Raw genomic sequence first — 27827 nt, forward strand, 5'->3', positions numbered from 1 at the left:
CACATGTCGCGCAGGTCTTCCGGTCGGACGCGGCGCCACCTCCTCGCGCTGCTTTACGAACCTAGAGCAGCGCCGCCCCGCCTCTCTGTTCTCCTTCCTCACCTCCCCGCCCCCTCCCAGTTTTGCGTCTCCTTGCCTGACGCGCCCGCTATAATCACGTGATTGCCTCATCCGGGTCCTTTGCGTTCTCTCTCCCTCTCCCAACATGGCGGCCTCAGGTGAGTGAGCGGCTGAGCTCGGCCAAGGACCGGGCTCCCAAGCCACTCTCCGAGCCTGCTCCACTGATCCCCTGGAGTCGGGGAGTGGGCGGCACCACTTCCCTTTGGATCTGGGAGCTGCGGCAGGCTGGCGGCTTGGCCGTGTTAGGTTTTCGCCTCGGGATGTTTGGGGGGAGGGGAAGGACACCCTCCCCCTCGCACTCTTTTCACCCCGTCTGCGCGAGGTTGGAGCGGGGAGTAATGATGGACTCTGGCTTGAGTTGGAATGAGGAGGAGGCGCAGAAAGATCTACAGGGGGCGTGAGGCCTTCTCATAGATGTGAAGCACTGTGCCCGCGTGGAGGAAGGAAGGAGGCGGTTGGCGCGCGGACGGGTGCACACTAGACTAGGTCCCCGAGGCGCGAGGCCGTTGCGGACGGGAGTGGGGGCAGGGGAAAAAAGGGGGGGCAGTTACAACACGATCGCGAGTCGGTGGAGGGGCGGAGGAAGGCAGCGGTGCGCGTGCGCGGTAGGCGAACCGAGGGTAGTGGAGACGGGCGCGCCTTAAAAGCACGCGCGAGAGCGCAGATGGCAAGGTTTTACGCGTCTCTGTTGGTTTCTTTTATAGCCTTTCACTTTCTATTCTTCATCTTTTAGAATGGGCCCGGCCCCTGTATTCTCCCAAGGGATAGATGTGTTAGGTTTGGGGGTTGAAGCTACTAGAGTTAAGTGGGGGTGGGGAACCCATTGGTGCGCCCACGTGTTGGGGAGGAAGCAAGGGTAGACAGATTTCTTCTAGGCTTTTTTTTCTTAATTCAATCAACACATTTTTACTGAGCGCAGACTATGCCAGGAGCGGTTCTAGGTGATGGAGATACAATGGTGAACAAGATCCGATCCCTTGACAGCTTCCATTTTGATTGAATTTTTATAGCTCCAGTGGTGGTGTTCAGCCCTTTTTTTTTTTTTTTTTTTTAAGATAATTGAACAACGATTAGGAGGTGGTTTTAAAATAATACTAGTGCCTGGAGTTGGTTCCTGATTTAGACCTCTTAGGGATAGGGAATATCACTCATAAAAGTCCACTTGCATTTCTGATGGACTTAGCAATGAGCTATGTAACATTTTGTAGTATTAATTTTAGTTTGGGGGTTTATAGTCGACACTCCTTATCAGCGTATTGAACCATGGGGATAGAAAATATTGGGGGGAATGTTAAGTTGTTCCTGATGTGTGCTATGTAGTTAGCCTATACTGAACATGGATAGACTTTTGTCGTTATTCCCTAAATACAGTATATAACAGCTATTTACATAACATTTACATTGTATTAGGTATAAGTAATATAGAGATGATTTAAAGTATATGGGAGGATGGTGTGGGGTGTGTGCAAATACTATGTCATTCTATTAATATATAAAGGACTTGAGTATCTGAGGATTTTAATATTCAGGGAGGTCCTGGAACCAATCCCCCTACGGTTTGGCAGAACAACTAATTTCTTTTCCCTGGCATGACCATGCATTCTATGAAACATTTATCAAACCCTTGCTATCTCTGGACGTTTACTTCCCACCAAGAATTATCTTCTCTGTTATTACATAGGAGACTAAGGATTATGTATGTCTTCGGAAAATGTTGAGGGAATTGAGGTGTATTTGAACATAATACCTTTCATTGGTGTAGCACTGGTCAATTGACCAAGCACTTTTGTGTCTATTGTCTCATTTGATGCTCTGTGAGATAAATGTAGGCAGGTGATATCTACCAGATGAGGAAGATGAAATTATTTGTTCAAGGTCACACTGTATGCACATGGCAGAGCAAGGTCAAAGTCTTTGAGACTCCTGACTTCATTATCAACTTGGAAATAACAAGGTTGGCTTCCATATCATAAGTTTGGGGTGCTGCCCTAAAGCTTCATCTGAAGCTTATTCGGCCTGGATTTACCATCTTAATGACTTAGTGTCATAATTTAGTGAAAAGCCTATACTCCCCTTTCTCCGTAACTTTTGTGGAATTTTTAGAAGTGGAAGAAACGTTAGCAATCCGACTTAGTTTTACAGAGTTGCATGAAATCCAGACTGGTTAAAGGGATTTACTTGGTGATGTCTCCTCGTGTTCTTCCATATTTACCCACTTGGAAACCCTCGTCTCCTTAATCCCATAAATCTTTAGATTGTGTAGTATGTATAAGAGACACTATGCTAGTGTCTGAGCACAAGGTTACATCTGACAGTCTGTCCTTGAGAAATCTGGGATTAGCAAAGTTCTTTCCGTAGTTGCAATCTTTTCCAGTCAATTGCATTGACTTTGATGAGTGACCAGTATTCCCATATACTGGGCATTCAACCAGTATGGCTGTACTAAAACTATAAAACTCAGTGTGTTTTCAGTATACTTTTTGATGTCAAATTTGTTCGATACAGGTTAATTTTTGAGACTAAAATGCTTTGAAATTGGAAATAGTTGTATGTATGCCTATAGAAGGTCTTTTGTTTGTATAACACTTCAAAATGCCATTATATGTGGGATCTCGTTTCATTGATTTTTTTATGGAGAGGATTGTGTCCAATGGTAGTTTTCATGCAGTGCTGACCCTTATAGTTAAAAATAGTTTCATTGGTTGCCATTTATGCCGTTTACATATTAACCTATTTTCAAATCCCATCCTTTACCATATGTTATTCTGGGAGTAAGATAACCAGAATCAGAATGCCAAGACTAAAACTCCCAAATACAGGGAGCAGTGTCAAAGTAAAAGAATATTTCTAAGTAAAGTCATTTAAGTATATACTTTTAAACAGCTTTGAGATATAATTCACGTACCGTATATGTATGTCTAAAAACATCCTAGAATTCTCTTTTCATGATGGGGAAAGAATGAACTTCAGGGTGACTTTTTTAAAAACCAAGTGCTTACTTGTAATTCAGTATGTGTGTGTACATTTATAAATGCACACACCAAAGTCAGTTTCTTAGATTTGTAATAGTTATTTCTGTAGTTCTAATGGTAGGAAAATGCCTGAAGCAAGAAGTTAATTTTTATAGCTCCTCTTAGAGAGAAGCTCCAGGTGCTTTGTGTAGTGGTTAGCATGGCGTGTATTAGGTGCTTATTTTGTAATTTTTTATGTAAATGATCCAGTTGAGTGTCTCGAGAGGGGGAGGAAAAGACAGTATGACATTCTCCTCAGATTGTGTCAAGATCAAGAAATAGGGCAGAGAAGAGGGGTCATATAACTAACTGAACACTGGTTGAGGTAATGGAGCTTATTAAGTTCTGACTTAGTCGTTATTCTCTTTTATGCTGAACTATAATGCAGTTAAGGTGAGGCCTCAACATATATTGCATTGTATGAAACATCTTTTCATGTCTGAGCTCTAAACAGCAGTATAGTTACAACAGCAGTTGTAGGCACTCTGGCATTTGGGTGCATTGATTTGCAGTTATACAATATTTCTTTAAGGAAACATTTGTTAATCCTTAATTAGTTTTTAATTCTAGAGGAGGATTTGGCAAGATTCACTTCCCAAAAAGAAGCACCCATTAGTAGTCATGTATCCTCAGCTCTTCCCCCCAATATTAATCTCCTGGGTTTTTTGTATTTAGCTGTTCTAAACATTTCATATAAATGGAATTATACAATATGTGGACTTTTGTTACTAGCTTCTTTCACTTAGGGTTCATGTTTTCAGGGTGCACCTGTACTGTAGCATGTGTGAAAACTTAGTCCTTATAGCCAAATTCATTGTATGGACATCTGCATTATATTTATCCATTTGTTAGTTGATGGACATTTAGATTGTGGGGTTTTTTTTCCTATTATGAATAATGCTGCCATGATCTTACACAGATTTTTATGACGCTTTCTGACTTTCTTAGCCTATAGTTACTAAAACATTTAGAAGAGTTGATAACCCTATAAAATAAGTGGGACTTAGTCTGACAAGATCTAAAATTAAGAAACTTAATTTTTGACAAAGCCCCATGTGAATGTTAAGAAGAGCTAGGGGAATTTCCCTTCCTAAATAAATATTAGTTTAAGAAAGATGCAGAAGTGGGGTGGCATTGTGCAACAAATAAACTTGATTGCTTGTTGTACTTTAAGGTGTCCTCTGTTTGAAATAAAGAACTAGCAGCCAGTCTATAGATTTTATAACTCTAATATCTGCCAGTTGGTGCTTTTATTACTAATACAATGGAGTAATAACAGAAAAATTTTCTGAGGAAAATGAAGGAAGCAATTTTTTTTACATGCTGTAGCCTGATAACCCTGAAGACCTGGTTTATTGCAGTCACTTTTCTGCTAGTGTACTTTATATAGGGCTGACATTTCCTTTTATTTGTCCTTTTATTTATTTATTTTTAAGATTTTTATTGGGGAGGGGGAACAGGACTTTATTGGGGAACAGTATGTACTTCCAGGCCTTTTTTCCAAGTCAAGTTGTTGTCCTTTCAGTCTTAGTTGTGGAGGGCGCAGCTCAGCTCCAGGTCCAGTTGCCGTTGCTAGTTGCAGGGGGCACAGCCCACCATCACTTGCGGGAGTCGAACCAGCAACCTTGTTGAGAGGACGCGCTCCAACCAACTGAGCCATCTGGGCACCCGGGTGCTGAGCAGCAGCTCATTGACTTCATTCTAGTTGTGGAGGGCACAGCTCTCTGGCCCATGTGGAAATCGAACTGGCAGCCCCATTGCTCAGAGCTCATGCATTAACCAACTGAGCCACCCGTCTGCTCTGTCCTTTTATTTGTTGATGTGAAAATAACACTTAGAAAACAGTGGTTCTCAACCAGGGGGCAATTTTTGTCGCCCACTCGGGACATTTAGCAATGTCTGGAGGCATTTTTGGTTGTCACAATGGGGTAGGGACTTTCCTACTGGAATGTAATGAGTAGAGGCTGGAGATGGTAACATCCTACAGAGGCACATGGCAGCCCTCCACGACAAAGAATTACCTAAAATGTCAGAAACTGAGGAACTGACTAGGAGTTGATTAGTTGTATTTATTTTTGTATATATCATAACAAACCCTGTTTATTAAGAAGGCTATTCTGTTGTTTAAGGAGTTGTGGACTAAGTTTTGAAAATACTTTCAAGTTTTTTCATTTGTTATTTATTTATTTATTAGTTTATTTATGTGAAGTACAGTCGGCCCTTTATATCCATGGGTTTCTCATCTGTTGGTTCCACCAATCACAGGTCAAAAATAATGGGGGAAAGGTTACGTTGTTGCTGACATGTACTGTGTGGTTAGGCCTGCTATGGTTGCACCTGTACTGAACATGTACAGACTTTTTTCTTGATTATTATTCCCTAAACAATACAGTATAACAACTATTTACATAGCATTTACATTGTATTTGGTATTATAAGTAACATAGAAATGATTCAAAGTATACAGAAGGAGGATTTAAAATTCTCCCTCTTATATCAGGAACTTGGACATTGGAGGACGGTGGTGTCCCTGAGGCTGGTGGGGATGTCCTGGTACCAATCCCCCGTGGGATGACTGTACCCAGTGCTTGTTTGCTAAATTAAAATTGTAATTGAGGCAGCAGGCAGAGGATTTAATAACATTTCTAGGATGTGTGTTTTTTCCTCTTTAGTCCATGTGGTTTTAAATAAAAAACTAAGAGTTGGACCAGTTCCATCATTGTGGCAAGGGATTAATACACCTGGAGTATTAAACAATATTTTACTTAAAAAGAAGTGGAGAATGTTGTTAAAATCCTAAACATTATGTGGGCCTAGATACTGGAGGAGCAAAGGGCATAAAGGATTTAGATAATATTGTTTCCCAGTTATTGGAAAAAATGGAGTGGAGCGAACATTGGCACCTACTTAGGTTTATTGATTTTGCTTTTTAAAGGCTAGTTCCTTTAAATCTGCTGCTTATATTGTGACTGAGTCAATGCTGCTGCTAGATTTAATGAAACATAACTTAAGGGTCTTGTGAAAGAATTCTCTGTTTAAATGCAATCTATCATCATCCAACGGATTTTTCTCAACCAGAAATTTTTGGGAAGTGGTCAGTGACAGAATCAGGAGAAATGGGGATATATGATTTGAAAAGGCATTCTAAAATAGTGCTTTAATTTTTTTAGTCATACTATTTAGTTTATTATTTTTGAAATTTGAAATAACATTAAAGGAGAGCGTGAGACTTGTTTGTCAAGAGTCAAGGGGTGAAAATTGAGAAACCCTGATCGAGAAAGTTGATGTAAGCAGAAATCAGACCAAAGGGCAAGTTAATTCCAGATTCTGCTGTTTTGGTAGTAGTTATGTATATAGAATAAAGGGGAAAGGGATACCTTAATCAAATTCTTATTATTATGTTGAACTTGGCCTCATTGTATGGACTAACCACTAGTTCCATTTCTATTTTCCCAGTGACCAGATTGGTTAATAATTGGGTATAACTGATAATACTAGGTTAAGTCCTGTGAGGGTAAGGATCTCTAGCTAGCATCTTACTAGTTCCAGACACTATTTTTGTTCTAGAGGATATGGAAAAGACTAAAATAAGCCTAGACACTAGAAGTGTTCTACCTCAGAAGTAGGCTTTATGTCTTGTGTAAAATAATTTATTAAAATTTCCCCTAGGCCTTTGCATATGTGCCAGAAGCAACATCACTGCCATAGTACTCAACCTTTGCCTAACTGCTTTCTTTCAAAGCATAGACTAGATCCAAAATACTACCTCGTTGATCATAAAGGATACTTTTGAATCAGGGTTACTATTCGCTTGAGAGAGACGTGGAAATGTTTTATATTCAAGGCCATGTTTTCCCTGTGTTATTGCAGCCAAGTTCATTTGGTTTGCACATTGAGACCATAATACTTCAAATTCTTATTGTGTCCAGAAGATTGTTCATAATGTTTATAGCAAGCAGGTCTTTATTTCCTGTAAGTTGGATTTTAAAAGAAAAGCAGGTACCAAGTGAAAACACCGTTCAGTTTAGCAGATGGTGCATCATGTTACAGATTCTTAGTCCTCTTGGATTGAAAATTAGATGAGAATTGGAATACGGAGGAATTTAGGATTATAAAAACCATGAAACTGATCTTTGTTACAACAGAGCTGCTTACTTTTTTTCTGACCATTTAGTGACTGCTCTTCAGTGGCCAGTTCTAGAACTTCAGTTAGTCCTTTCAGCGCTTTGCATTAGCTGTTGATTGGTGCCCATCTCAGAAATTCTGAGAACTAGACAAGGAGCCAAGGTCAATCCACTAAATGGAGTCATTTGGAGATTCCTAAAGATTTTATAACTGCAGGAAACATTTAAATGTGTTGGTTCTTAGGGATTTCTTGTTTATTCCCTTTAATATGATATCTGTTCTTCATGAGTGGCGTTAAGGTAGGGAAGGGGGTAATTTTTTTCTAGAGGGCAAAGAGAGATCCGGCTGTTATATGAATCTTACCATTTGAGCATTTTCAAATGACAGTAAGTACAACATTTTACCATGGTTATTATAACCTGCCATAGAACTGATAACAAGCTTCTTAGAGATTGGGACTCCTGTGGGAAGAACCTTAGACTTGGTATGCAAAATGCTGGGTTTCGTTGTAGCTCTTCCAGCTAATAGTTCTGTAACTTTAGAGGAGTCATTTAACCTCTCTGAGACTTAGTTTCCTTTTCTGTAGATTGATAGCAATGATTCCCAGCTCCTGTGGTTATTTTACAAGTATCAAACCATCTTCAAAAGTGTCATACAGAATACATTATTAAGAGTAGGGATTTTGTTTTATTTCTTTGTATCCCAGGAGCAACAAATGTAGTAACCTGTCTTACACACAAGTAATTGCTAAATTAAAAATCTCAAATGACATATGAGTGAATGTAGTAAGAAATAAAAGGTTGCCCCCACCCCGGCCTTGATCCACAGAAGGACACTGTTGAAAATCCTTCTAGACCCTTTTCCATAATATGCATTAGACAAAAGGGACTCATAATATGTATTCTGTGACTTCTCATTGGCCTTGCCATGCCTGTATATTGTGCTTTCTCCTTGTTTATATCTGCATGGTAGTCCTTCATGTAAATGTGCCATCATCCAATCCTTTGATGGGCTTTTATGTTGTTTTTGTTGTAAATATATTTAACAATAGTACATCGTACAACCCTGTAAGCACCCAAGTACTGAGGAATTATCTTTCTCTTTTTAAAACAGCAAAAAAGAAGAATAAGAAGGGGAAGACTATCTCCCTAACAGACTTTCTGGCTGAGGATGGAGGGACTGGTGGAGGAAGCACCTATGTCCCCAAACCAGTCAGCTGGGCTGATGAGACAGACGATCTGGAAGGAGATGGTAATTTTTATTTTCCCTCATGCTTGGAATTTTCATTATCTTCTAAATAAAACCTATTCTATTATAGTGGTTCACACTTTTAATTTGAAAGGAACTTACTCATTTTGTAGAACCTGAAATCTTATGTATTTTATGGAATTTTAGATTTAGGCTTTAAGAGTTTGTGATAGGAACTAAAGTGGTGACTCAAGAGCGAGTTCTGGCTTTTGCATTAGCAGACTTCTCAAGGTACTATCCTTTTAAGCGTCAGTTTTCTTCATTTGAAAAGTAAGAACTAGATTATTTCCTTTTGGGTCTAAAATTCTATGATGTCCTCATAAAGTAATACTGCAGTACAATCTGTAAGCTGTTTATACTCGGAGTCAAGGATAATTCGTTCTAGGAACTGTTAATAAGAAGTCACAGTGTCCTTGGGTAAACGAAAATGGTCTGAAGGAAAGGTGTAGGAACAGTAATTATGGTGGGAAAATACAAAAGAATCACTGGGGTATTATTTGGATAAGCTCTGTGCTTTCAAGGAGTATCCAGGAACAGACAGGAGCTATATATAACCACTGGGTATAGCATAAATCTGATCACCTATCATTTTTTTTCTAAAAGCTTTCATTGTAGACTAAAGAATACTTTTTTCTTTTGTGACCTCTTTTCATAGTAACAAATTTCATACAGATTATACTTTCCATAAGTGTTGATGCCTGAAGTGCAAGTTCATGGACAGTGCTATAGGGACTGAATTGATTTTTATTTTCAGTAAAGGGAGGCTAAACCATGAACAAAACACTTTTTCTCCAGCTGAAAGGTAGGAATATGTGAGTTGTCCATATAGTTAAATACATTTCTAGTGAGGGACCCATGTTGGAATCGTAGCTCTATTGGGATTACTGTTTACTGCTCTGCAGTCTGTGTGACCTGGGTCGCGTTACAGAGCCTTCCTGAAATCTGAGTTTCTTTTCTGTAGAATGGGGAACAACCTCACAGGATTGATAAAAAGACATGATGGGATATGATGAATAGGAAGTAGCTGGCACATGGTAACATTACATAAATAGTTGATATTCTCTCATTCCTTTGCTACATAAGAAAGAGTTACCATGATTCTGTTAACACGTTGCATACAGATCACGAGAATCTTCACGAGGGATTTAAACACCCCCCCACCCCCACCTCACCCCCGTACACAACGTGTTAACAAAAAACCTGGGCCTTGAAAGGCGTTGAAATACTTAGAAACAGAGACGGTGGATACTAAGTCTTTTTGCATTGCTATTCTGATTCTAACATTTCAGAAGCATTTTTTCTTTGTAACACCTACCCTTTTTACCTGTTTGTTTCCTGATATAGCTTATATAATACTTGGCGCTTAGCATTGGTCCTCTTATTCTACAACAGCAGTAAGGGAAGTTTCTTCTAATTTCATATGCCCACTTTTCTATCCTAGTTTCAACTACTTGGCACAGTAATGATGACGATGTGTATAGGGCACCTCCAATTGACCGTTCCATCCTGCCCACTGCTCCACGGGCTGCTCGGGAACCCAATATTGACAGGAGCCGTCTTCCCAAATCACCACCATACACTGCTTTTCTGGGGAACCTGCCCTATGATGTGACAGAAGACTCCATTAAGGAATTCTTTAGAGGATTAAATGTAAGTCTACAAAGGTTTTAGGCAATGAACTAGATACGGGGGATAACATATTGGTAGTGACTGTCTCTGATTTCCTATATTGAGAAAGATTCTGAGGTTGTGTCTAGACTTGGAAGAAACGGATACATAATAGATGAAGTAGTGTTTAGGCTCTTTGAGAATGTTCTCATTCAGCACCAGTCGGACAGTTACCAGCAAAATTAACAATACCTTATTGATACAGATGAGAGTCTCTCAAAAACCTGTACTCCTTCTCATTAAGAAACTTAAAGGTGATGTATCCAGTTAAATTTTAAAAGATGGAAAGAAAGTTTCTTTCAACTCAGCCATTCTGTTTTTGAAACTTTAATTAAAAATAGTTGGGACTTTAAAAATGAAATCATGAGTAACAGTTTTCAGTTCTGTGAGGTTTTTTTCCCAGAGTCTTTGCCAATTAGAAAAGATTAAATGTATGTTTCTTCTAAGAATCAGTTCCGGCCTTCCTTCTTTGTTTTTTGGCTCCCTTCATAGAGCCTGTTGTCTGCAGTGGTCTGCCAACTTCTGTAGTTGGCTTTTCTGATGTGATTATTTTTTTGACTGCTACCTAGAAATTTCCCCTCTGTTTAATTATATAGCACAACTAGAAGGCTGACCTGTTTTTAATTTCTAGTGACCAATTTCTGTAGAATGTTGAATAAAATCTCTGATCTATTCGGGCTTTTCACATTCATTGTGCGAGTATTTGAAACTGGTCTTAAAATTGGAAATGGAGAGTGCATACCCTCTTGTAAATAATTAATAAGAACTGGTGCCAGGGAACGTTTTGTGAAACTTTAAAGGAAAACATCCTGCAAACTTCAAATTAGAAAACACAAGTTCAAATTAGAACCAAGTTAGTATGAATTTTTTCCTGTGTCCACTTTTCTATCCTAGTCAACTACTTGGCACAGTTTGATGACAGTGTGTATAGGGCACACATCTTTACCTAAAATAGTAAAAATTCAGTGGTTTTGCCAGAATTCAGCGGATGGGGTAAGGGTGAGGGGGTTAACAATTAACTATTGTTAATATATGAAGACCAGAACATTTCTCAGATAAGGAAGCTTTCAGAAAATGCACTGCCAGAAAACTTCTTGGCAAAAATTGAGTTGACTTTCTGAAATATAAAAATTGGAAATATATAAGCGTTAAATTTGTATTCAAATTGAAATGGTTTAATGTGGCATGCAGTGAAGTCTGTCTTCTATTCCTTTGCACCAGTTTTCTGCCTAGAGACAACCAGGTTCTTGTGTATTCAGAGAAATCTACTGCATCTACAATGGTCCAAAAAAGGAGACAAATGAACAAGAGCATTGAATTGGGAAACACATTCTGTTTTTTTTACTCCTTCAGATCAGTGCAGTGCGTTTACCACGTGAACCCAGCAATCCAGAGAGGTTGAAAGGTTTTGGTTATGCTGAGTTTGAGGACCTGGATTCCTTGTTCAATGCCCTGAGCCTCAATGAAGAGGTAAAGAAAATAATGGTGGGGAGCTTGAGGGGTGGGAGCTATCAAATCTCATGTTTATCAAACTGATATTTTTTAAATTGAGTCAATACCCATTTCAGTGATTGCTATAATCTCTACAAAGAAAAGCCTGGATTATTTAACAATAGCACTTAAAAGTCACACCTCACGTCAGCAAGTTCAGCAAGCCCCAGTAATTCAGGGAGGTACTTAGGTGGAAAATTATGGAAGAAATCCACCACACTAAGTCTTTAATAGAATCCCATATTGGTTCACTCACAGCTTTGCCTCAGCTCTCGTGGCTTTGCTTTTAAAAAAATAGTCTGACCAGATCAATCCAAATAGAAAAATCATGTTAATTAGTTGAATATTAAATAGCATTGTCTCATTTTTAGGGAAGTAATGGTGTTTTTTATATATATAATTTTAAGAGGGTTTAGAAACATTCTTGCATATCATTTGTGGTAAATACATGTTCCTAGGAATCTTTCACAGAAGAAAGGCAGTACACATTCAGTCCTGCTTTTTAACATTGCCTGTTGATGTTTTTCTATCCAGACACACTAGAGGTTCAGTAAGGAGAGGCAATTCGGCTGTTAATACATGAGGGGGAAATGGAGATTAAATCTAATTGTAATGCAGTTATTTGTGTGATTGAGGCCATGTAGTGATTCTTAGGCTGGCCCAAGCAGGATATTAAAACCTTTATTTACCTGTTAATGATGGAAGTTTCTAAGCTAGGAACTGCTTTTTTACCTCTAGTGACTTTAGATATCAAACTAATTATATCTGGGAAGAAAAAAGGCTCTTTTTTTTTCCTTTTAATTCTAGAAACCTCTCATTGTTGAAGGCAATTTCCAATGCCATTTGTGCCATACATGATTCTATGGTCCAAATCTGCCATTTGACATGATTGCAATCAACATCTTTTAAAATATTTTTCCTGTCATCCAAAACCTTCCCAAAAACAAAAGTCCGGGACCAGATGGCTTCACTAGTGTATTATACCAAACCTTCAAAGAGAATCTAATACCAATCCTGCTCAAACTCTTGTAAAATATTTTTCCTATCTTATAATTGGGTACCACCATGATTAGCTGAAGTAAATGTTAGATAGGAATACAAATTCACATATTTAGTTAAGTATATGAGAATCTAAGGTTGTTACAGAGTATTTCTTCTCAGATCATTTTTAGATTTTAATAACATTCCTAATTTTTAACTTCTCAGTCTGGATTTTTTTTAAAAAATAGCATAGAATTATCTGAAGTTTGATGAATTAACTAACTGTTAATGTAAAATGTTCTCATGGTCCAGACTTAGGAGTTACTGTGTATTTAGAGATTTTATTATAGTGGTATTTAATATAATGCCAAGTGTTTTTAACTAAAATTCACTGTTATCCTTCTTCAACTGTAGATTCTACTATGAAATGAGGAAAAATCAGCAGTAGAGTTAATTGGGTTCAAAGTATATAAATAATGATGTGGGAAAGGGAAATCAGAGGGTATCCTGGAGGAACTGATTTATCCAAAGGTAATATGAAGTAAAAGAACTTGAGAATATAGATGGAGACCATGCTTTATGCAACTTCGTGATACATAGTAGGATTTCTATAAATGCTTGAATGACTGATTAATTACTCTGGACCCAAATAATGCCTTTTATTTAGCTAGTTGGGAATTATTTTTATTTATTGCACTGTTACTACATTAAATTGCCTTTGGTGGTTAAAAAGTTAACTCTATCCTGGGAAATTTGGTTTTAAGATAATTGACCTGATATCATTTAAGCCCAATTTAAATTTATTAATTCTAAGGTGTTATTTCAGTTTTCAAGTCTTTTATAAAGGATTCTTTAGCCAACCAATTGGACTGTTGGCTACATTACAGTGTTTTTCCTTTATCTTCCTTCCCCCAGTGCTTCTGCTATGCCCAGATGTTCAAGGTCACTCATGGGATTTGTGCATAATGGGGCAAAAGGTTGGTTAATATGGTCCTATGCTCTCAGTCTCTAGGTAACAGGAGAATTCGAGTGGACGTTGCTGATCAAGCACAGGATAAAGGTAAGAAAGCTTATAGGAATTTTCCTGTTTTGTTATGGTCCTAAGATGACAAAGGAGGGCTGCCCCTTCCCGGAAAATTTTATGGAAGTAGAGAGTGGTAGGCTTACGTTAATGTAGAGCAGTAGTTCTTAACTAAGGACAGCTGTGCCCCTTAGGGGGCGTTTGTCAATGTTTGGAGACATTTTAGGGTGTCACAACTGTTGGGAGTGCTGCTGACATCTATCTATCTATAGATAGAATCCAGGAACTAATCCTGTAATGCATAGGACAGCTCCTCACAGCAAAGAATTATTCAGCCCAGAATGTTAGTGGTATTGAGAGTGAGAAACCCTGATTGACATAGGTGAACATGCAATATATAATAAACAGATGAGGTACCCAGCAGTATATTGGGCACAGGAGGGGCCTAATTCATGTATATATCAGGGTTCCTACACAGGAGATGAGACAGATACGCATTAAGCCAGTAGGAATAAATGTGAGGAAATAAATCACTCAGTTGAGTTGGACAGTGAACTTAACAGAATCTGGGGCAACTTCATCATGAGCAAGAAATAGAGTAAATTGAGGGGGGGTTTCTATGCATGCAAGAAATACTGGGCAAAAGTTTCTGTGAGCTCACATGGGGGTTCTTTATTTTATATATCTGTAGACAGGGATGATCGTTCTTTTGGCCGAGATAGAAATCGGGATTCTGACAAAACAGATACAGACTGGAGGGCCCGTCCTACCACAGACAGCTTTGATGACTACCCACCTAGAAGAGGTGATGACAGCTTTGGAGACAGTAAGTTCATTTTTATCAAGTCAGTTTCTACTGGGTTCATTTTGCTCTCTTTTGGAGACAATTGTTTATAAAGAAACTCAATAGATTCTACAAGTAAAGTAGTGGAATTAACGAGTTCAGGGGCCGGCCCGGTGGCTCAGGCCGTTGCAACTCCGTGCTCCTAACTCCGAAGGCTGCCGGTTTGATTCCCACATGGGCCAGTGGGCTCTCAACCACAAGGTTGCCAGTTCAACTCGAGTCCTGCAAAGGATGGTGGTCTCCGCCCCGCTGCAACTAAGATTGAACATGGCACCTTGAGCTGAGCTGCCTCTCGGATGGCTCAGTTGGTTGGAGCGTGTCCTCTCAACCACAAGGTTGCCAGTTCGATTCCTCGACTCCCGCAAGGGATGGTGGGCAGCATCCCCTACAATTAAGATTGAACACGGCATCTTGAGCTGAGCTGCCGCTGAGCTCCCAGATGGCTCAGTTGGTTGGAGCGCATCCTCTCAACCACAAAGTTGCCAGTTCGAGTTCCCCAAGGGATGGTGGGCTGCACCCCCTGCAACTAACAACGGCCACTGGACCTGGAGCTGAGCTGCGCCCTCCACAACTAAACTGAAAGGACAACAGCTTGACTTCGAAAAAAGTCCTAGAAGTACACACTGTTCCCCAATAAAGTCCTTTTCCCCTTCCCCAATAAAAAAACTCTTTTAAAAAAAAAAGAGTTCAGCAAAATTGCTGGGTTAAGAGCAGAATAGAGTTAGTCCTCTTTAATGTCATCAGTAGGTTCTGCGACTTTTAAGTAAAACAGCGTATAATGAAAGCAGTTTTACTATATGCTAATTGATACAAATAATAGTTAAGTGCCTATGGTGTATCATCACATAACAAAACAACGTAGAGCAGAACTATGATATTTGAGGGAGGCCTGCTATTCAAAAATTGGTTGCATTACTAGCAGCAAACAGTCCAAATGTAATTTTTTAAGATACCTTTTAAAATAACAAAATTCATTTTCTTCAGAAATGCTGAATGTCTGCCATGTGCCAGATAATGTTCTAAGCTCAGGATATAGCAGTGACCAAACCAGACAAAAATCCTGTCCTCATTGTATGTTGTTTATACTGGGGAAGAGAAACAATCTGCAAATAAATAAAAGATAATTTAAAGAAGGGGAATAGAGATTGTGATGGCGTCAGAGTTGGGGTAAATTACAACTTTCATACACACCACCTAAAAACAAAAGCTTTGTAAAGTACTTTCATGGAGGAAATTATTCAACTTTATTGAAATACATGAAGAAATACTCAACACCAGTTATTTTTAAAATGGAAAGAACCTACTGTTAGGTAAAGAAATGATTAGTGGTTTGTCCATGTAATGGAATACTTTATAGCATAACGTACATGTAACAACAGGGATAAAATTCAGAACCTATTTGATTGAGGGGAGAAAGCGAAGCTAGAAATTGGAAAACAGTGTCACGTAGTGTTAATATCTAAGTTGTAAAAATGTATGCGTGTAGTGTAACCACCCTTATGATTATGAAGGGAGGGTGGAGGGGGTCCTTTAGCTACATCTATAACATACTGCTTTTAAATTTAAAGGCTAAAACAAACATGGCAAAAATATTGACATCAACTAAACTTAAATAATAGGCTCATAAGTCTGCTACAATCACTTCTGTACTTCCCGTATGTTTGAAGTACGTTGTAAGTAAAAAGAAATTGAAAGAAAAATTTCAATTCACAGAGATTTTAATTTTGTGCGATACCTAGTATGAGCTTTACCAAATATAACTGAGGAGGCAGTAAGAGACACATTCCTATTTGAAGAGAGTCCTCCTTAACTTAATAACATGCAAAAGGAAGAAGGAAATAAAATTTATATCTAATTTTACGATCAAGTCTTCGTGACCCAACAGACCCTTGAAGAGAATTACCTGAGATACTGCACTTCAGCATTTGTGCAAAAAGTTCTATTAACAGGACGAAATGGCTCTTGGAAAGAAAAAGCAGTCAGACCAGGGGTCCTGTTTTGAATCAAGGGAGGTGACTATTTTCTCACTTCCAACCTTGAATTTAGAGCAAACAGGATGGATACCGAAAAGAGTGAGTGTGCTGTTGTTATCCAAAGCTGCCAAGTTTGTAAGACTCGGTTGTGGCCCAAAGTCTGCTTTACCAACATTAGAGATCCCAGACTATCGGTACCAAGAGGTCAGAGACTCCTATGCCAAGCATTGGGCCCATAAAAGACGCTTTGAGGGCAAGGGGGAGTATTACATTAAACAATACTGTACAATCTCACCAAACACTTACATGTTTCCTGGTTATCTTAGTAGCAGTGTATTCATGTGCTGCTTTTCTTCACTATGGATCCCTGTTAATGAGTGCAAATTTACAGTCGTTTTAATATTATCTAAATAAAATTGAGTATAGTCACTGCCTCTCCAGAAATTAAATTTTAAAATAAACGCAGTTTTTGTATTTTTTTTTTAATTGTTTTATCTGCTCTCCTATATATAATTGTTTGACTAACATTAGCGTGTCCTTTGATGTATAAAGTACCACGGAATAAATGAATGTTGACATAGACAAGATGATCTTCGCAAAATGAAATTGTTTAAAAGGAAGCAGTCATAAAAATAAGATCCCTCGTTGGCCTGCTCACATAAATTATTAACTCAAAATGTTTTCAGTTTTTTATAATAGTTCGTATTTAGAAATTGAGATATTTTTTTTTCATATAAAAATCTGGGTTCCCAGCTTCTCTCAGAAAATTTGGAAGATCTAGCACGTCAGCTGAAGCTAAATAGCCACTACCCACCTTTTATGAATGACTTACACTGTTCAGTTTGCCTCCTTTATATAAATTTCTGGCATTTAGAGGCCTCTGTCATTGATATTCATGAATGTGTTATAAAATACAGTTTATAACACTTTTCAAATAATACCAGGGATGCCAAAAAAATGCATACACATGACTTGTGTTCATCTTTTGTTATCAGTATATATTGAGTGTGACAATTTTAATAGTTTTTTCCTTTTTGAAAATGTGTGTACATTTTTTTGGCACCGTCTGTATGTTGTGAACACATTCAGTAAATACATTTCTGATTCAGTTTTTAATGGTTGCTTTGTATATGTGCCCCCTAATTTATTTCATCTATAGCTTGCGCTCCCATCAGTTTTAATATAAAAAAGCATTGCAGTGAACCTCCTTGTACGTGTCTTTGTAATATTTCCCATTTTTTGCTCAAGATAAATTCCTAGAAATTGATTTGTTGGCCCAGAGAGTATACATAATTTAAAACCTTTTAATACATTTCTGAAACAACGTTCAGAGTGTTTGCACTGTTTTGAATTCATCAGCAGTGTAGGAATTAACTGCATAATTCACATAGTCCTCTAAGCTTTGCTAACACAAGATGTATTATTTATTTTAATCTTTGCCATTTTGGTAGTGGAATACGACATCCTATTAATTTCAATTTCTGTTATTTACATAATAGATAATCCATTTGTTGTATATTGCATATATTCTCATTTTCTTTGCCTCTCAGATTTGTGATGTGTGTGGTGTTTTTCTGTGCTAAACTTTTTAAGTGGTCTTTGATTGGTTCCTTGGCATCAAGCATAGAAGATTCCAACTATATTTTCTTCTGGGGTTTTGTGCTTACATTTTTTAATATTTAAATCTTTAATCCTGGAAATCCATTATGGAGATTTTTCTCTTCCCTAACTTCCTCCTGAATTGTTAACCCAGAAATGTGTATTGAATCACCAGAGAAAATTTTTAAAATCAAATAAATGACCTAATGGGCTATCCTGTTTCTTTCTATTAATAGTGTCCCCCCAAAAAAGGAATCATGTTACCTGTTTCTCTTTCCTCTAGAGTTTCGAGATCGTTATGATTCAGACCGATACCGCGATGGGTATCGGGATAGTTACCGTGATGGTCCACGCCGCGATATGGATCGATATGGGGGCCGCGATCGCTATGATGACAGAGGCAGCAGAGACTATGATAGAGGTTGTTACCAAAATACCATTCAGTTCAATTGCTTTCTTTTAAGAACTCCTTTCTTGCCTTCTCTTCCCTCCAGTGTGATCATTACAATTTGGGATGTATTTACAGGCTTTGATTCCAGGATAGGCAGTGGCAGAAGAGCATTTGGTAGTGGGTACCGGAGGGATGATGACTACAGAGGAGGCGGGGACCGCTATGAAGACAGATACGAACGGCGCGATGATCGGTCCTGGAGCTCCAGAGATGATTACTCTCGGGATGATTATAGGCGTGATGACAGAGGTAGTCATTTTCTTCTGCTTGCTTAATGGGACAGACCGCTGTGGAAACTGATTGGAAACTTTTAGGTTATGTTTCAGACCCTTTAAGAGGGCACAAACAGAATTTACACATTGGAAAGGATGTAGCAGAGTGTAATAGAAAGAGCACTGGATAAGGATGACATAATGGAAAGAAAGCAAAGTCTGATTCTAACCTTTCTTAGCATATAGATTTTTCAGTTAAAATTGATTGAGGATACAAAGTAGGAAAGGAAAAAAGTTTGTCAAATATTTTTATGGTGTGATCTCATTTAATAAACTACACTTCAATTAGGTGGTGGTAGCTCTATCTTTCAAGTGAAGGCAGTAACACTCAAACAGTCTCATAGCCAGTAGTTGGCACTGGGGGGTTAAAAAGCAAGTATTGCTGATTTCAATGCCGGTATCAGTTTACTGTAGTAATTAATATTCAGTAATTAATGCTGGGATGTCAGTGCACCTATTCTAAAATTATGCCCCTCATGTTACAACATTTATATAAATGTTATATTTATATAACATTTATATAAACATTTATGTAACATTGTGTTGTATATCTGACTTCTCGAAAAGTATCAATAAATGGCCTCCATTTGTGTTCTGACTGTAGTGATATCATTGAAAAAGTAAAGGGTCCAGCACAGAATTTTTCTTTTTAATTATTTTTAGACAGCAAACCTAGTCTTGAACGTCCCTTAGTCAGTTCTGACTTTGTGCCAAACATTTTTTATACATCATAACCTATAATCCCCCGAGTAAGGACGGTGGACCTGGACAACTAATAAAACACAGTGGGTGACAGACGTCATCAGAGCCATATTGAAATTCCACTGCGGTAGTCCTTCCTCCTCCCTCAAACAAAAACACTAAAAAAGCTTCTTGTTTTTTCTACAAAACTTTTAATTTATTTTTAAAAGCATTGCTGTTTACATGCAAGAAGTCTAGAAATAATAGCTGACATTGAGCATTTACTCTGCACCAACAATGAGCTGAGTTCTCACACAAGTAGTGTATAATCCTCAGAATTCCGTCTGGTATAGGTACAGTTACCATCTCCACTTTACTAGTGAGAAAAGTGCAGGCTCAGGTGTGTGCCTCAAGTCTTCCTGATGACTCCTGCCTGGCCTTCTCATGCCATTCCTTCCCTCCCCTAATAGCTGCACACCTGATTTTTTTCCCCCTGATTTTACGTCCTACTCCCTCTAAGATCTGCTCTTGTCTCCCAAGTCACTGCCACTATCCTTGTTTAGACTTTATTGCTATACCCACATTTCTAACCAATTTCCCTGCCTCGCATCATTCTTCATCCTGGCCCAAATTGTCTTTCTGGAACAAGATCTATTTAGATTATTCTCCTTTTAAAAACGTTCCTAGTCTCTCCATGGTCTGAAAGATACCTTTGTACTTCCGACATACAAGGGCCTTCACTGTTCTTCCTCCAGTTTAGTTTGCCTCTTCAGAGTTGTTTCCCATCCCTTCCTTCTACATCTGCCCTGTTAGACACATGTTCAGTTTTCAAGAATCTGGGGTATTGGCACTTCAAAGCCTTTACAGCCTTCCCTAAACACCATCTCAGTCTTAAAACTTTCATAATGGATAAATCTCTTTTGTAGAACTTAGCATACTGTATTCTTTTTATTCTGATCCTCCCACTAAATTGGGCTCCTTGCAGACAGGAGCTCAAAACTCCCCAACCGTTGTATTCTTAGCACAGTGTCTGAAATAGAGGTACACCAGTTATTTATTTAGCAGGTAAATAAATGGATATTATCAGAGGAAGAAGAAAGGGGGAAGAGCAATAGAGTTGCTTCAGTAATAATAGATTTGTAACCTTTTGGTCCACCAAATATTGGCTGTATGACTCAAATGAGTTACTCTTTCTGACCAGTTTTACCCTATAAAAGTGAAGGTAATGACCTCTTCACAAAGTTACAGAGATTAAAACTGTATCTCGGAAGTTATATAAACTGTGAACTTAAATCTTGCTAAACTGTACCCTACCCTATTTGCAGATTCATATGTATATAGTGAAAGTATAAAGACATGCATGGGGATGGTAAATACCCAGTTCCGCCTAGTGGTTATAGAAGACAGGGCAGCTAGGCATGTCATTAGAGGGACATCAAGGAAGCTTTGTCTTCTGTAGCTTTTGTATGTCTGAAATATGTAGGATAAACACTGGTTTTGAGAAATACAGTTTCCTCCAAACGTAAAATTTATCTTAAAATAAAATATGCCAGCAACTTGGATCGGAAGAAATCAAACTCTCTTAGAGTTTATTTTCAGTGTTGCATGCTTTACCCTATGAACCACCATCAAGTTTATATTATATACAGAGTTAGGAGTATAAGACTGGATGGGGTCTTCCCTAGCACATTGTTACAAGCTCGACCTACTGAAGTAATCCTTCTTCCAGACCACGTTTTTGAACAAGATACTTACATCCAGTAGTCTACTGTAGTTGAGAAGTTCTTCCCAGATTAATAGTAATCATTAAATAATTGGCTTAACCATGTAAATTTTTACCATTTTGAGTCTTTTCCCTTAGTCTGGTACTACATCATAGATGTGGTAGTGGAAAGATTGATTGGACTTGTTATTTAAACCACCCATTTTCTAATCTCCCTTTCTTTGTTGGCTTGGCTGGGCCACAAATCTGAATCCATATAGCATTCCATAAGCTATGTTTGGGAGTCTGGCTTTCAGCCATCAGCTTCTGATGATTTTGAAAACCATTACTTAGAGTTTTATTTAACTTAGGTCCACCCCAAAGACCCAAACTGAATCTAAAGCCTCGGAGCACTCCTAAGGAAGACGATTCCTCTGCTAGCACCTCTCAGTCAAGTCGGGCAGCCTCAATCTTCGGAGGGGCGAAGCCTGTAGACACAGCTGCTAGAGAACGGGAAGTAGAGGAGCGGCTACAGAAGGAACAGGAGAAATTACAGCGTCAGCTGGATGAGCCAAAACTAGAACGACGGCCTCGGGAGAGGTGAGGTGATCTTCAGTTACGGATTTCCCATCTTTGAATTCAGTGGTTCTTAATGGGAACATTACCTTCCTAGGGGGCACTTGGGAAATCTGAGTGCATGTCATTGGGTGTCATTTGTCAGCAGTTAGTGTACATGGGCTGGAGCTGCCAAGTGGTCCACAGTAGATGGACAGTTTATCCAGTGAAGAGTTGTTGCCTGTTCCTTACAATTTTCTAAAGGCCTATTGGACTTAACCTGCAACAAATATAAATTGGTGATACTTTAATACAGGAGTCAGCAAATTATGACCGGGCCTGTTTTTATAAAGTTATCTGGGCCTTTTAAGAAAATTTTGCAAACCCTGCTTTAAGTGTATAGAATAAATTCCCCACATGGTAAGGTGAGTGGATTTACCTCTTTTCAAGTTACTGGGGATAAAGTAGAGAAAATGTTTTCACTTACGTACATGTAGAATGTAGATTATTTCTCATTTACTTTTACTTGTGTGTGTGTTGGTTATACTATCTGAGTATTACTTCAGAATACTAAGAGTCATTACAAAATATTTATTATGAAAGGTGGCATTGGCTAATAGGGTAGAAACCTCCTTATAACAATGTTCTGAAAAACTAGGTCTAGTTTTGAATGACTTGCAAAGTTGTGTTACCAGAAAAAGAAGAGCATTGCAGATTGTATAGGAGAATGTCCTTAACCCTAGCTGATGCTTGCTGACGTATTTAGAGCCAGTGTCTTAACGTCTGCAGCTTTCAAATAGTGTGAGGAAGACAGCGATGCACACACCTGCCTGTAAATAAAGCAAGTGTGATAAAATATTAATAAGTGATGGTTCTTGAAGAGTCAGCGTGGGTCCAAGTTGGCCTTCACTGAGCATGACATAATCTGTTTTGTTAAATTTCTTGTACAGACACCCAAGCTGGCGAAGTGAAGAAACTCAGGAACGGGAACGGTCAAGGACAGGAAGTGAGTCGTCACAGTCTGGGACCTCAGCCACCTCTGGAAGAAGTAAGTCAGATCAGGGTGGGTATCATGTTATTGCCCTTCTCCGTAACCTACCCAGAACAAAATTATGCAGACTTGGGAGTGTTCAGTTAAGTCATGGACTCTATGTGGGTTGGCCTGGATTAATCTGCGTTTCACATCTCCTGCTTTGAAAAATCTGAGAAATGGGCACTAGAGGAGACTTAGATGATCTGTTTAATAGTTTTCCACTGAAGAGTATATTTAACTCTTACATTTGTCTCTCCATTTTATGTCTTGATGTCTCTCAGAGTTTTCTTTATTCAGAGGAGTCAAGTCCTGTAGCTGTCTATGAGCTCCTCTCAGGGCCAGCCTTTTTATGTCATATATGATGAGAGCAGTGTCTCAAGTGATATTATTTTAGCACAGAGAGTGTAGAAAGTCTATAATCCCAAAATAAAGAATACTTGCTCATTCCTAGGAAAGGTCAGATGGCTATCCTTCCTTGGAGAGTCATTTAACCTATTTCTCTTGCATCAGTAAAACATTTTCTCAAAACATTTGGAAACCCTTGGTTTAGGGATAATTTCATCTGTTGGGAGCCAGATTAGGGTCTGCATTTAAGAACAATGATGGAAAGCAGTAAACTTGAATGTGGACCATTTCCCATTCTGTTCAGATCCTAATGGATGGTTATACAGTAAGTCTTTTCTGATCATTTGACCTTCCTACTCTGATTTCACAGATGCACGAAGGAGAGAGAGTGAGAAGTCTCTAGAAAATGAAACATTCAATAAGGAGGAAGACTGTCACTCTCCAACTTCTAAGCCTCCCAAACCTGAACAGCCTCTAAAGGTAATGCCAGCCCCTCCACCAAAGGAGAATGCTTGGGTGAAGCGAAGTTCTAACCCTCCTGCTCGATCTCAGAGCTCAGACACAGAGCAGCAGTCCCCTACAAGGTGAGTCACCTTGGAAATGGCAGATGATGAGCTGTAGGATCTTAAAGATTGTGATATTGTGAGGGAAAATGCCCTGTGGGGAGTTGGCCTTAGATAGCACCTTACACTGTCTTTGCTCTCTTAGTTCAGACTCGGTGGTGTACTGGAGCTGGCTTGTAAGAGCTAGTAGTCCCATTTTCTGGAGTTTTGATAGCTGGTTGGCATCACTTTGGTAACTCAATCTGCAAATACTGTAAATCAGAACGTGCCGCTGCCACATGTTGGCAGTGCAGCCTTGGAAATCACTTCCCTGAGTCAGGTTCCTTGTGATGATTCTAAAGGACTTGGCACTCGGTGTTCGAATTGCTTTTGTTGTCTTTCCCATATTTTAATGTTTCATATCATTATGTATGTATTTTTTGGTTCTCTGTAAAGCTTACTGCACTTAGAGAATGATTTTGTAAGTTGCTTATCTGTTTCTTCCCTAAGACAGCTGATGAATGTGATTCCATGTTTTCCTTCTAGTGGTGGTGGGAAAGCAGTTCCAGCTCAACCATCAGAGGAAGGACCAGCAAGGAAAGGTAAAGCCAAAAGGGGAATAGTTTTTTCACCTAGAGAGCTAAATAAAAAGCCCATAAAGGAGTCATGAGATAATGAACTTCAGTGTATTTTGCACCCATTTTTGTTTTCAAGGTTCTTAGGTTATCTCTTTTCTTGCCAGTAGAGGGCAGGAGTGGTCTCTTTGGAGAAAGCCTGGAGCCCTGCCCTTTCCTGGTAGAGCATTTCTTTAGAAGGGGAAAAAAAAGGATCGGAAGGAAATTAACATGCTCAGTCCAGATTAGAAATGTCACCGTCTGTAAGACGAAGGTCACTACACAGCGTCATATTCCTTATTGCCAGTTTGCTTTTCATGATGGTGTAACCCTACAGTGGAACTTTTTAGTGGATCTTGTTGGCGGCAGGGTGGGGGGTGGGGAGTGGGGAGGGGGTGAGAGAGAGCAAGGGAGAAGCACTTAAGGAAGGCAGTCTGGGTTGAAGTGAGGCTTAATTTCCCCCGGTATATATGAGCACATTTTTCTCCAACTGAAGGGAAGCCTAGGAGAGGGAGAGTAGTTATTTTACTTGCCTTCAATTTATTTTTGTATCTCCACTCAAGCAGATGAAAGTAAAGTGGATGGGGTGAGTGTTCCAAAAGGCCAAAGTGGGAACTCCAGCCGTGGGCCAGGAGATGGCGGGAACAAAGACCACTGGAAGGAGTCAGATAGGTATGCGTGTTCTCTCCTGTCATTTGTTCCCTTTCATCTGGTGTTAGACAAACGTGTCTTTGTAATTAAGGTCTTTGTTCTCCAAGCATTGCCATATCTCCTACTGTGGACAAACTAAAGTCAACCAACATGTAGACAGTTACAATTCGGAGAATCTACAAATAAGAAAATGTCCGGGTAGCAAAGACTGTTGACTGGAGGCCTCTTGAGTGCCTCAGAACTACTTGTGGGTGTTGGGAGGGTCCTCTCCTAAGACGTGGTTTTATGCTCACATCTCTGCAGGAAAGATGGCAAAAAGGATCAAGACTCCCGATCTGCACCTGAGCCAAAGAAACCTGAAGAAAATCCAGCTTCCGTAAGTGTCAAAGGCGTGTTCACAACTTCCCTCAGCTTACCCTTGCTGTTGAACTTAGGGCTGCAAACAGAGTGTTGGAAATAAGGCACTACTTCTTGTTCGAAATAGTGAAAGAAGCTGAGATTCAAGTTTTTCTGTTTCTGCCTTTCACTATCATCCCCTCTTCAAGATAAAAGGTGGTGTGTGACCTCAGTCAGAACACTGACAGTGCTCCCTAGCCGCTCTCTAGTGGAAAATGCTAATGAGCAAGCACGTGGGTGTGGTCTGGACTATCACCCCCCCATTTACCAAAGTAGCAGTATCCTCTCTCTTGGATTTTGATGTGAGAATTCAAGGTCTTGGTCATTCTGTCACTCTTGTCTGTTATAGAAGTTCAGTTCTGCAAGCAAGTATGCTGCTCTCTCCGTTGATGGTGAAGATGAAAACGAGGGAGAAGATTGCACCCAATAGACTACATCCTGTGCTTTCTCCAAGTCTCTCTCCACCCTGGAACATTTGAGAGCAAATGAAACCTCTATCCAGACAAGACAAAATAAAACTCACCATCTCCTGGAGACCTTTCTTAACTTTTTTTTAAAAAAAAACAAACTGAAATGAAATGAAATGAAATTCTTTTGCATGCTGCTGCAGCCTTTAAAGTATTGAACTAACTGGAGAATCGCCAATGTAGCCAGAGAGAGAAAGACACCTATTTTAACGGAAAAGTTGTGCATTTTTATGACACATGGGATTGCCTGTGTGATTAGTGCCTAGGGGCCTCCATTTAGCAAAATGGCAATGACAGTGACGCAATGACTGGAATCTGGTTGGGCAGTAGGGCAAATATGAGGAAGAGTGAGATTTCTACCTTTAATTCTTATTGTCCTAACGTAGCATACATGAATCCTCAAACGTTATCTGAATAAATTCTCCATCCTTGGAAAGGTAGGTTTAGTCTCTGAAGTTGTTTTAGTCTCCAGGAGGCTGCCAGCCCTTCTTATTTAGTTCTGAGTTACAGGGGCCAGCCTAGGGGGAATTCCTTCATTTTTACCCCCCAGGGGGGTAGCTAGGAATGAGTCTACAGGCCACTCAAGAATAGGACTGCTTGGTGACCAAAATAAGTGGGAAAATCGTGGTTTGAAAGGGAGCGTTGGGGAGGTGATGAATTATTTTGCACCAGTAATAGGGGAAATGGTATGATCTCCAATAAACACATGAATGGTTACTTCCTGGAGCAGGAAGCATTTTAGGGGTTGTGGGAATTCCCAAGTCTCTTATGTGTCCTGGTTTCACCCTTTCTTAAACACTGACCTTTTTGAAAGTTCAAATATATCCATATTCTGTTGAAATCTTGAAGCTTTAAAAATTTAAACTCTAGTTGTCGTCTTATGTTCCTCACGCTACTCTTTCCTGTTACCTCCCTAAAAGCAGCTTCCGTTTAAGCCACATACTCAATGTAGACATTCTGTATCAGCCTGTGGGAGCTGTCAAATGAGGAACCACTGCTTTTCTCAAGCAAATCTTGGCTCCTTCATGTCTTTTGACTCCTATTCTCCTGCTCCTGCTTTTTTGACCCCTTTTACATTTCAGAAAACTCTAGAATTAATGGTCTTAGGTGATGAGTGAGGGTGGATAAATGACAGTTAAATTGGGAGCCTTATGATTTTGACGGGGGTTTTTTTGTTTGTTTGTTTTTTTAAGTTTCCTTTTCTTCACTGAAATCCCACACCAATGTTTGGATTTATAATGTGGCCTAGACCAATGTGTGGTTTTGTTTTGGTGTTTTAGCTTCCCTTGAGAGAATAAATGGTAATGGAGAGAACTATTTAACAAGGTCCTGGTTTCTCTTGCAACACAATAGCTTAACCTGCCTGCTTTTATGTGCACCTTTGTACCGTCAGCTCAGTAGATGGTATCCTTATGGGTAATATTGGTCTCCGCAGAGAAATAACACCTTGGTTTCTTGTTTGCAAGCCCTTTTCCCAACGGTCCTAGGTTAGACCCTGTCCAGCCATGCAGGGGTGTTGGTTTATGAGTGCTGCAGCAATGGGCATAATGAATCATTGACCCAGTGGACACAAAAGACGTACCAAGTGAAGTAACTAAATAACTGGCTTGGATGGCTAGTAGCTAGGAAGTGGCTTTTAGAGAGATGCCCATGGTTGTAAAGGTTTTTTTTTATTTGTTTTTTTTTTTCTTTTTTTTACCATTTGTAGATGATGAAAAGGTAGGGATTGCCCTCTTCATGTCTACTTCCTAATAGTTGTATCCAAAAAATGGTTTTTTTCCCCCACTCCCCTACCCTGTCCCCCATTAAAACAGAAACAGGGATTTATGTCCCACTCGATACATGTAAAATTTGTACAAAAATATCTTCTATGAAAATGATTTGTAATCTGTAGACTTAATACCTGGGAGATGTCTTGAGATGTGAATCCCATCCTTTGGGTTGTGGGGTTTTTTTGTTTTCTCCAAATAAATCTGATCTTTAAAGTTCATTTTAATGCTGGAATTCTTTGACACTGTACTCCATGATCCTGTGCTT

At 39.2% G+C, this 27827-nt stretch overlaps 1 protein-coding gene across 4 annotated transcripts; it reads left to right on the plus strand.

Moving 5' to 3' along the window:
• Positions 1 to 27780, plus strand: EIF4B (eukaryotic translation initiation factor 4B). 4 transcript variants are annotated; one of them, XM_019724493.3, is made up of 15 exons: positions 1 to 218; positions 8370 to 8507; positions 9946 to 10154; positions 11526 to 11642; positions 13650 to 13704; positions 14357 to 14491; positions 18365 to 18502; positions 18608 to 18781; positions 21559 to 21787; positions 22693 to 22805; positions 23491 to 23704; positions 24209 to 24264; positions 24840 to 24948; positions 25231 to 25303; positions 25673 to 27780. In XM_019724493.3, exons 1-15 carry the CDS (start codon positions 206 to 208, stop codon positions 25751 to 25753), a joined length of 1854 nt encoding a protein of 617 aa, XP_019580052.1. In that variant the 5' UTR covers positions 1 to 205; the 3' UTR covers positions 25754 to 27780. The 4 variants fall into 4 exon arrangements, with proteins under 4 accessions (XP_019580052.1, XP_019580053.1, XP_019580054.1 ...); XM_019724494.3 differs by having other exon boundaries at positions 24843 to 24948; XM_019724495.3 differs by having other exon boundaries at positions 22693 to 22790.
• Positions 27781 to 27827: the final 47 nt, after the last annotated feature.

This window comes from Rhinolophus sinicus, chromosome 1 (genome assembly GCF_057876585.1).
Source record: "Rhinolophus sinicus isolate RSI-liver-muscle chromosome 1, RSI-T2T, whole genome shotgun sequence".
NCBI lineage: Eukaryota > Metazoa > Chordata > Mammalia > Chiroptera > Rhinolophidae > Rhinolophus > Rhinolophus sinicus.

Bases quoted from the DNA above. Each gene is read 5' to 3' on its own strand.
- EIF4B (XM_019724493.3), top strand. The intron at 13,705-14,356 runs GTAAGAAAGCTT...ATATATCTGTAG, and splicing joins TGATCAAGCACAGGATAAAG to ACAGGGATGATCGTTCTTTT. The intron at 23,705-24,208 runs GTGAGTCACCTT...TTTTCCTTCTAG, and splicing joins GAGCAGCAGTCCCCTACAAG to TGGTGGTGGGAAAGCAGTTC.